Source organism: Necator americanus, chromosome I, assembly GCF_031761385.1.
Source record: "Necator americanus strain Aroian chromosome I, whole genome shotgun sequence".
NCBI classification, from domain to species: Eukaryota; Metazoa; Nematoda; class Chromadorea; order Rhabditida; family Ancylostomatidae; genus Necator; species Necator americanus.
Genome location: NC_087371.1, coordinates 25,568,690 through 25,580,295, shown reverse-complemented (window position 1 = coordinate 25,580,295; position 11,606 = coordinate 25,568,690). Strand labels below are relative to the sequence as shown.

At 41.8% G+C, this 11,606-nt stretch overlaps 1 protein-coding gene across 1 annotated transcript; it reads left to right on the top strand.

The window, feature by feature from the left end:
* Nucleotides 1–1,377: 1,377 nt before the first annotated feature.
* RB195_006851 (uncharacterized protein) lies at nt 1,378–1,584 on the top strand (the record flags this gene model as incomplete). The annotated part of the gene is made up of 1 exon (XM_064180171.1): nt 1,378–1,584. The coding sequence occupies one exon, from the start codon at nt 1,378–1,380 to the stop codon at nt 1,582–1,584; it is 207 nt and encodes a 68-aa protein (XP_064037063.1).
* Nucleotides 1,585–11,606: the final 10,022 nt, after the last annotated feature.

Below are 11,606 nucleotides of genomic sequence, written 5' to 3'. Positions count from 1 at the left end.
CAGATTTTCACAGTTCGATAGGGACTTCACTGCAATCAAATTCTGTACTTTCGCTGATATATGGCGTAGGTTTCATAAACATAGTAAGAAGGTGCTGTCGTCCGGCACACTGCCAAAGCCCATACTCTCATAGGTCAAATGTCTTGAAAAAACATCCGATCTTTATCTACAAACATCCGTTTCGTAACGTTGATCTGCCTATTGCCCAATGAATGCTTATCGTCGTGCGGACAACAATCTCACGTGTTTGGAAAATGGTATTATCCCACGAAGAAAACTTCAAAGAAAGTGCCAAGTGTCAACAACTCGTCAACTGGTACAGCTTTATGAGTAGACGGGCCGCATACTTGCTTCCACATTTCGCAAGAGTCATCGACGTCATCAGCTTACGTGGCAAGGGACAAAACCTTTGAAGCCGGAAAAGCGGCACCAGCAGAAGTTGACAGCTCCAAACTACACCTCAACTACGCTTTGACAGGGAACATCCTCTTTTCGGATATGCGAAAATCTAGAACTCTGTGGGACGTTCCATTCGTTACCGACCACCGTCCAGTACTTCTCAGCTTAAAGTTAGGGTTACAGAAAAAATCGAGGAGGCAGTTCTGAAGGACGTAGAATGCAGAAGGAATTTCCGCAACTGATCTTGACAAATACGTTGATTAGATATATTATAGTACTAACCAAGAAGAAGCTTAAGGACGTCGACTCTCTCATCATTCGTATTCAAACGCTGCAAAGGAAACGTTCTCAGTTTTGATTCCGAGGAAGCAATTGCCTTTGCATCTGCGGAGACTAGATCCACGTACGATTCCGCATTTGTCGCCCGCAGTGCAGGCGGTCCGAACCAGGAGAATCGGCTGAAGAGAAAGTTGCGTCAGCAAAAACGTGCTCTCGATATCGAATGGAAGTCAAGAGAGAAGGAGTTTGAGAGGGTGTTTGAGAACAAGAACTAGAAGAAAGCAATTTCTCTACTGAGACAGTACAGCTGGAATATGAAGAGATGTTTGCCTGTTCTTAACACTCCCAACAAAGTCGCTGTAGGGGAGATAACCCTACTTATCCCAAGGAAACATTTCAGCAACTTGTTGAAAGACAACAATGTCATCACTACCTTATTTCACGAATGTCCAACAACCGATGTTCATCGCGGTCAGCGATGAACCAGCGAGTCAAAGTTTCTGGCCTGTATTTAAAAAAGATGAATGAAAACTCTGGTGGAGACTATGAAATAAACGTATAAATGCTGAAATCTCCTCCTCCTTTTGGGAATCATGGCATGACGAAGATCATCCGTTCAACATCGATTGACGGAGGGATAGTTGATTCGTGGAGACACGCTATTGTAATTGCTGTCCAGGAGAAGCTACCCGCCTAGGAATGCAAGAACTACCGAGGAATATCTGTGATGAGGTTAACGTGCAAGGTCTCATGCGAGTCATGCGAACGGACCGGCTTATCAAACATAACAAAGAAACCACCCGTGATGAACAAGCAGGCTTTCGTCCTGGCCGATCTATGATTGAGCACGTGTTTATTGCTAGGAGGATGATCGAAATGTGCCAGCGGCACTCGAAGCCCGTGTAGTTAGTTTTCCTAGAGTTTTCGAACGCTTCATGAACTTCGTGAACTTCGATTTCCTTCATGAACTCCTGACCGAGGCCGTCTTTCAACTTCGCGCCGATGTACTTCGCGCCGATGGATATACAGAAATGGAAAATTCGTAGCCTAATAAATGTCTTATGGAAGAACAACTGCTGTGCTTGAACATAAGCTGGATGCACTACATCGTTCATGGTGGAAACTGGAGTGAGACAAGGGACCGTGGCGGAACCCTTTCTGCTTAACTTTGCTTCTATGCACAATGCAAAGAACAGTTGAGCAATGTTTCGCCGACGTCGTTTTAGCGCCGTCTGCACATCCCTGCATATCCCTTTTATGGATTTCCAATGATGTAGTAATATTAACTTGAAGCAGCACGAAGCTACAAGATGTTGTTACCCTTATATCGGAATTACCTGCAGCCTACGGACTGCATTTCACCCATGATAAATGCAACCACATATAGGTCTCCTCGAGACAGTCAACGGGAATCGGGATGGACGGTCAGCCTGGTGGACTGAACTTGTGGGTGAATTCTGTTATTCGGGCTACATGCTGAAAAACGATGGCAGCTACGAGAGAGATATTCAGCAAAGATGAGCCAAAGCCGACTCGGCATTCAACTCATTGATCAAGTGGTTATGGTCGATCTTCATTGCCAACGAAGTCAAGCGAGTGTACCTATCCCAATCATGATGTACGGTTCGGAGATTGGGCACCGCCGCTGACAGAGATGGAGAAACTCGACTGCATGGAGAGAAAGCTGTTTAGACGACCGTTATGCCGCTTCTGGCCGATGGTGTGCCATAACAAAAAACTTTCTTGAAAGTGGATACCAGCGGATGAAAACTGAAAACATCAACATCTTGCCAGCCTTGTGAAGAAGTCATAGAAAACTGTTCGCTTCTCTAGTCACATTGCGAAAAGATGGTCTGCTCATCTTGTCCAAGTTGTCCTGAGGATGCCCGCAGACTTAAAGCGGAAATAGCCTCCTAGTCGTAAAAGGAACTTCTAGACTGAGCTGGAAAAAGGAAAATCTGAGAACACTTGGCGTTGACAGGCTGTTCAGTCGAGACGTAAAGTTCCGTCGTGGTCATTCATGGAACAGCGACGGATGGGCAGGTTCTGTGCAAGCTCTAGCGGGAGATTGAATGAGGTGGGCTCAAATATGTTTAAGCACGACTCATTTCGGCGAAGATGGAGATAAGCCGCGTTAGCCCATGATATCCGCCCGCCGTTAAAGTTAAAGTAAATCAAAGTGTCTAAAGATTGAGACGCAATGACGACAGTTATATCTGCGTAATACAAAAAAGGAAGTTGTAGTATGGTAATAAGGGGCCACCACTATGCTTGCGCAGTTAGGCCTCTATTTTTCTTTGGAGTCAGTCTGGCTCGGGATTTGTTCGCGAGGATGAGGACACCGACGGCATTTATGTCTCATAAGCCGTCGTATAGGTCGTATAGATCGCATTCATAACGTCTGCCGATCTTTTCTGAAGTCGAAAGCTTTGTGCTTACTTTCTACGCATTAGGAAAGTCCTTCATAATTAGAGCTACTTTAAGGGAGAGAAATCTTCCCGTAATTTACGGAAAGCACACTCAATAAAGATATAGTCAAGATACAGACATGGAATATTTCCATCAAAATACTCCTATTACACTTGCACTGATTTACATTGCTCATTTACTAGAAATGAGCGCTTAGATCTATTGAACCCACACCTTTTGGCAGATAGCAGACAGATGACTGGAAAAAAGGCGACGTATCACCAAACCGACGATGTTGGAGCGTCTGTGGGCAATTATAGACTTCAGAGCGTACATAAGGAGTGTAAGGGCGACCCCTCTTAATCCTCCCTAATCATCCTCAAAAATGGCGTGGAAACCTTATTATTTGGCTCTTATGAGATACGCTGTAACGTGCTATCTATGTACACGTCCCGATTCCGTCAGCAGCCTATTCCTTGGTTTTACTTGGATAGGCTCTTGAGGAGACCTCATTGATTCTCGATCGTTCGGTCGTGGATGTGGCCCGTTTCCGTTCCGCTCAACGCCATTTCCTTCGCCATTTTCAGGACGATCACGGGGAATTGAGCGGTACCACATTCACGCTCTTCATCTAAACCCCTAACTCTACATTTGGTCACAGAAGCCTCAACATCGTCAGCTTCGTGATGCGCTGCCTCTAGTCACTAGGCAGAAAATTCCACGAATTTTACACGCCGTTGCAGTCATAAAAACGTGTCTTTCATATCGTACACCTCTCATTCTACATGAAATTGTATAAGAAATTTGATCGCTTCTTTCGTGTTAATACTAACTTTCAGATAGAGAAAAAAAGCACAATAAATATTTTTCATCTCTACAAACTTGACAGCGCCTGAAACTAAAGAGGGCTTCGAAGAGACAATTCTAGACCAGATATGATTTCATTCAGCCAAAATTTTAAGTAAACGTCAAAACAGAGAAGCGAGTATGCTTTAAAGGCATCACTCCACGAATCTGAGGTGGTGCAGATTTCAGGCGGAGTATTCGTGTACGGCATAGTAGATTATGGTGAGGACAGTGATTCCGTCCATTTCTTCCTAATTGCCGTGAAAAACGGTCCGGAAGATACGGCATCGGGCGTTCTGGCGCACTTTTTTCTACAAGGAGTTCGACTGGAGCGTGTCAGCCTTGTGCGGCGCCGCATCTTCCGGGCCGTTCTTTACGGCAATTAGGAAGAAATGGACAGAATCACCCTCCTCTCCATAATCTACTATCCCTTATAAAAACACTCCACCTGAAGTCTGCACCACCTCAGACTCTTGGGTGATGCTTTAAGACAGCGTATCAGGAAATTGGTATGTGGATTGTGGAAACCTAAGGGAAACGTAAAGTTCGGGTAGATTGCGAGGAATACTGTCATGAATTAACACATGAATCACTTGGAAACTTTGATAACTTATGTGGAGTTCACAAGCCAGAATGTAGTAGCAAAAACAACAACAACAACGAAAACGTCTTTGTCCGCGAGCGTAAAAGGCTGAGATGTAAGAGGGGGAGAGAGGAAAGTAAAATATATGAACGAAAGTAAAATCTTTCCGATGAGGTTAGCGCTGCCATCCGGCGGTGTCTGAGGAAAGCTAAACTTGAATAATCTGTTGCTATCGTGGAGCTCTCCCCTAGTAACCTTAAGCAAATACTCATTCGGAATTGCCTATATGATCATGTTTGCATTACACCGGAGTGCAAAATATGCCCGGATAACAACAAGGGTGATTGCATGAGTTCATGTGTTGTTTATATGATTTCATGTGTGCAGTGTGGTGACGAATACATGGAGAAACAGCTAGACCACTGTGTATTCGAATCAATGAACACCTGGACGGCAAAAGGAAATCATGTGACTCCACTGCATTAGGTGGTCATAGGGTGCGGCGTCATAACGGAGAAGATTTTGAAGTTAAGATCACGATTTTGGCGCGCGATCCTAGTATTGCGGCCTATGAATGCCTCTGCATTACGCGGGAACTCGCGCCCTATTTAAGGCTGATATTTGGCTGCGCTAGTCAACTCACAATAGGTATTTAGCAGTGGCAGGATAGTCAGCTGATCCTAAAGTACGACGTTATCTTCTACTGGGAGCTATGAGGCCCAACAGTAAGCGTAGGACTTTCTTTGTTGGGTGGATAAGGCGTTTGACCGGATTAATCACATTCGATTTCACCCTTTCAGGCTCTGAAGAAGGCGATATTGCCGAAACGTCAGCCACGAATAAAGGATTATAACAACCCCGTGTCCGGCTCTAATAAAGAAAACGATTATATGAACATTGATTGGAAACTGATTTAAAAATGAGAGAACTACAAAAAAAAGGAGGTTACTGTAACTGGATTTCGATTTACGATCTTTTGAACTCTTCTCGAACACATTCGGTTGTCAAAGATTAAGAGAAAGCAGAAAACAGACTGAGATCCAGAAAGAACAACTAAAACTCTCCATGTTTTCTGGCTGACTTGTCCCAGCAGACTTCATGGATTAATCCATGGTACACCAGGAACAAGTTTTAGTATTTTATTTTGGGCAGAATAATGCGGAAGAAACGAAAAGAGAATAATAGAAAGGACTTTTCAGATGACTGCACACAATACGCCTGAATTTGGCTTGTACATCAAGTTGACTCGGTTGGAAAAGCCAAAAGCTTTCTAGGACATCTAAAGGCAGAGTAACCGCTCTGAGATATTAGAAGAAAAGAATGTTTTATTATTGAGCGTTCACATTTATGGCAAATAGCCATAGGACTACATTAGAAGCTCTTTTCAGAAACTATTACATGCAAAGGTTCTCAGCGATGCTCAGTAGATTGAAGGAATCGCAACATTGAGATGACGAAGCCGTCAAAAAATCCTTATAAGTGAGGGGGAACGGCGGTGAACCCATCCGCAGCGCAGTTCTTTCCCTCTGGATGAACAGCAAGTCATTCATGAACACAAATTGGCAATAAATCCATTGCGCTGGAAAATAATTGAATAGGTGAATTATCCTTACATACTAGGGATTTATTTTTAACCTGACGCATAAAAACTGTGCATAATATAACTATAAAAGAAGTTGTTCTTTCACTATCAAATCACTTTTTACACACAACTTTCTGGAAAAAAAAGCGAATGAATATAAGTAAACGTTATTGCATAACAACGATTCCGTAAAAAAAACGCAAAACATTAGAGAGGAGGGATTTGATGGAAAATTCGTGCCATGCTCTCCTGGAAGATGAGGAAATGGTCGCTTGAGGCATCGTTCTCTGTCTGTGCTGTCCTTTTACGTGAATGAATGAGCCTGATTATGCAAGGCAACCGAATAATTGTCCATTTTGGCGATGGAACACGTAGATCTGCATCATGTGGGAAAGCTTCTAATAAAATCAACTCTAATAAATAATAGTCGAAATATGTTCAACCAAGTGAGTGCGACGCGTCTGCGCCTACGCGCTGCGTCCTTTCTCTGTTTCACACTTATCCTTCGTTGCTAACTGCCGCCCTGTTGGCGTCCAAGCTACATGAACCTCGCACCCTCGACTGAATAGAGATGGTGGCAACCACACAGTTGTAAATAATAAACATTAGAAAAAGTAAAATTTTTGTTTACTGCACCTCATGTGAATCTACCACAGAAACCCCTTCATTCTTCAAGCGTATTTTTATTTTTTTTTCATATTATCTCACTTTAAATTAAGTGCAAGAGTTGAGAGAATAGAAAACTCTATAACTGCACCGAGAAAAATTCTATAAGAAGAAAAAGAAAATAGAAGAAAAGAAAAAGAATTCTATGAGATTAGAATAGATTCATTCTCCCCGGATAACTCAACGACGAGGTGAACGGGGATTCTCACGAGGGAGAGTCTTTTTGGCACAATAACGAGTTCATTTTTGACGTCACTGCTCAATGATATGGGAGTAAAACTAATTTTATGTGCTGCAGTGGGCCCCAATTTCTGGATTTCACCCATGTCACCCACGTTTTTGAGCACAATCTGCTGAAATCTTGCTACTGTTGTCAAGATACACAATTTATCATGTTCCTTAGCGACAGCTAGCCATACGATTCATAGAATGAATCAAACAATCGACGGAACATGGAACCTGAACGTTCCAGAAGGAGCCACAAGGCGTTACGAAGCGTTCCGTCCACTCAGAATTGCTGATGACTTGTTTTTCCATATACTTAGAATGCTACGAATGCGTATCAATTTCACCGAATGCTCTCCTGAGCAGAACACGTACTTAATTACTTTGTAATTTTAATCACAACATTTAACACAACGTTATATTACTTTTAATGACATTATTGTCCCTGCAAATGCTGGCATTAAACTCTGAAGAAAGGGTCTATTTCAAACTCTTTTAATCTTTTCGATGAATGGAAAATGGACAGATTTTCACAAGGTTTTGAAAGTATTATTGGTGATTTTAGAGAAATTTTATTAGAAATTTTAGAGAGAAAAAAATCAACACATAATAACAATAATAATTCATAATTGGTAATTTGAAAAATATGTGCTCTCTGCAATAGTCTCGCCACTCCCACAAAATGAGGTACCGAGGTGGTACTGGTTTTTTTTGTGAGCGTTTCTGATCCTTCTCTGGTAAACATGTTCCAAAAGAACACTACTTGTGGGAATAGCGTTTAAGCGTGTTCATCAGATCTCTACTTGAAAAGCTATGGATTTTCAGAAGAAAGTTTACCATTAAAGACATCACCCCACGAATCTGGAGTGGTACGGATTTCCGGTGGAGTATTCGTGTACGGGATCGTAGATTACTGAGAGAAGGGTGATTTCATCCATTTCTTCCTGATTGCCGTAGAAAACGGCCCGGACGATACGGCTTCAAGCGTTGCGGCGCACTTTTTTCCACAAGGAGTTCGATTGGAGCGCGCCAGCCTTGTGCACGCGCGCATCTTCCGAGCCGTTTTTTACGGCAATCAGAAAGGAATGAACGGAATCTCACCCTTATCCGTAACCTGCTATCCCGTGTACAAATACCTGTAATCCGCACCACCTCAGATTCCTGGGGTGATGGCTTTAAATGGGTAGCGAGCAGCACATAAAAAAGATATCAAAGAAACTATCTGGTAAAAAGCCCGACTCCGAATTATCTTCGAATGTTCGCAATTCTTAAAAATAAACTAACTAAGGAGACTGCGGAGAAATAAGTGGAATGGTTGGCAAGTAGAGTTTCAACAATTAACTCAATCTCAGATTCTTCACAAAAATGATGAAAAATCGAGGAGGAACCAGATTTTAGTCCGTGAATATTTCCACTTATTCCCTGCTGAAAGGATAATTTTAAAGTGCAACACAAGGTTGTGCTTTAAAATGGAGCTCTGAATGGATCCAATGAATTAATGACAATAATTCCTAATACCAGCTGAAATATCGTCAATTCATCTATTCAGACTTCAATCCCGCCAAAAACGTACACTGTTCGCAAGTCGCAAATGCGTTGTGGTGGCCTATGTGAGCGTTAATTGAAAAACTTTAAACAGACTAGTCAAGCTTGGATCCGCATCCGCAACAGCTGAAACGATGATGAACTGGACACGAAGGAGATTCCCCTCGGTAATTCCTTGTTTTACGTATTGAAATCTATGGGAGCTTTTTAGATTACTGACAACTCAAATAATACAAAGTAATATAACAGAAATGAGAAACCTTCCGATTAACGACAACACCCCGGAGGAAAAAATGCTGTCAAAATTCATGTTGGACTTAACTCCGGAATTTCTTCGATAAAATTGAGAAAAAAAAAACAGAACAATCAACATATCAGAGAATAGGAAACAAGAGAAATCTGGATAGACCAGCTTTTCAAACAAACTTTTCCTTGTGAACCTCTCCTGGATCTTCTATACGAGGATGAACTGAAGAAATGGATTTAAAGGCATCACCCCAACAATCTGAGGTGGTGCAGATTTCAGGTGGAGTATTCTTATAAGGGATAGTAGATTATGGAGAGGAGGGTTATTCCGACCATTTCTTCCTAATTGCCGTAAATGAAGATGCGGCGCCGCACAAGGCTGGCGCGCTCCAGTCGAACTCCCTGTAGAAAATAGTGCGCCAGAACGTCTGAAGCCGTATCTTCCGGGCCGTTTTTTACGCCTATTAGGAAGAAATGGACGGAATCACCCTTCTCTCCATAATCTACTATCCCATATAAGAATACTCCACCTGAAATCTATACCGCCTCAGATTCATGGAGTGATGCCTTTAATAAATGTGATGATTCAAATGCAAAACCTGTGAAATCAGAAATCAGACTTTCAAAATCATCTTTAAAAATAGAGGCGATTTCTAATATTCCCCAAAAACTTCCTGGATAATACTATTGAAGAACCCTTTTACGGAGAAGAGCTAACAGTTATCTGAGAAAAGCTGATTACAACAACATTATCCCTGATAACTCTTAGTTAATTTTTAAGAAATATTCCTGGTAAAAGAAAAAGTGCATTCTATCATTTTATCGTGATGAACTTATAATACGAAGCTTGGAAATAGCTCTAAATCTAAATCTCAGGGATTATAGAAACAAAAACAAAATATTAAAATAGCTTATTCGAAATACTGTAGTTCATAAAAGCTCCTAAGGATTACAAGGTTTCTTAATCAAGCACGGAAAGATCCTCGATAAATATTGAGGTGAATGAAGCAAAAACACCGAAATGTTAACTATTTCGATGTGAAATACAAGTGGGAAGGACGGCATGAGTTCCACCAAATGGAGTCATAGGAATTCAATCAAATTTCCCAGAGGAGAGGCCTGAATATCGCAACATGGAAAAGCCACTTGAAAGCTATAAAACAGCTGCTCACTCAAGGGAATGCCCCTATCGTTAAACCTCGTCAATCACGGACACTAACAGAGATTGCAAAGAACTTTAGATGAAACCTCTGACTACAGTTATTTACATATCGAATAGTTCGAGCATTTTTGATGCAGATAGAATTCGAATTAGCACATATATACGATCAAAACCTCCACTCATATTAAAAATGAAATAATCGAATATGCTCAGAGCAAAATTCAGTTTGGTCAATAATACGTATTACTGCTTATACTGGGCTCTTTTGGGCCGTTTTTTAAAGGCAATTATGAAGAAATGGACGGAACCACCCTTCTCTCCATAATCTACGACTCCGTATAGGCATAACCCACCTGAATCCCACATCACCCGCAGATTCGTGGGGTGATGACTTTAAAATAAATCCTATCGTTGCTTTGCTCCTGCTAACCTCCTTTAACTCCTATTGCTGCTTTGCCCCAATGGCGTCTGTCGACAAGTCAAGTCAACGAAGAAACATATTGTATAGTATGTTGTAAAATGTTAGAATAGCAAATGTTGTTCATTTTTTGATGTAATGTCTGTATTCGCAGTTTATCGGTATATAGATCTAGGATCGTGCGTTTCATATGAGCAGTCGATTTCCTCGTTAGAGGCCTTTTCGTGCAGTAAGGATAAAATAGTCCAAAAGACAGGTGTTCTGTTCTGAGACAAGTGTCCTGGTCTGTACTCTTTGACAAGTTGATTTGCTACTGTTAAGTCCCGCGTGACACTAGACAAGTTTAATTAAATACTACATGGCGCATCGGTACAATACAGAACTCAGGTCGGTCATTTTTTGAAAAATTTTCATCAAGTTCGCCCTATCCAATCGCATTCCCTTTTTCTCTCGCTTATCTTCTTTGGGACAAGTATCCCAGTAGATTAGCAGGGGCATCACGTCGTACGAGTTAGCGACTCCTAAGCGATTATTTACCTACTACTCCAGTAAACTTGAAATAATTTTAACGTGCTTCAAAGAAGATGGGTTAGATTCCGTTAACCTTTTGGGCGTAGAGGAAGAAATTTCCCCAACCTTCATTCCAAGTAGTCTTCAGAGACTAGAGGAATTGGTAGGGCTATAGAAGCAGCCACCTCAAAAAGTGAACGACAATTACAAGATTATGCTGCCGAGCTAGCTAGCTTAACAGAACCACTACCAAAGCACACGGACGAGTTTGAGGTGTATTCGTCTAAGGCGCAGGACTCTATAACCTTGGCTTTCGATTACACACTGCAACTTTAAGCTCGAATACGACCATTTCGTTCTTATGCCCCTCACCCACAAGGAACATTTAAGTCCCCAACAGATCCTAACCATGGAAGCGAGCCCATCAAATCAACACTACTCTCACTTAGAACAAAACAATTAAAACTCCCCACGCTCCCAATTCCACAATTTAGCGGCAACATCTGGGAATGGGATAATTTTTGGGAATTATTTCATTCTAATGTGCATTCGCAAAACCTCTCTTCACAAGTTTAATTACTTGTTGAAGCTCTTAAAGGGGATGCCTTAGAGTCAGTAAGGAAATTCCAAACCACGAAAGAAAACTACATGAAAGCGATTGAATTCCCAAAAGAAACAGGTATGGGAACTCAGAGGAGCTCGTGTTCAGACTAATAGATGGACTGGACAATTCGGC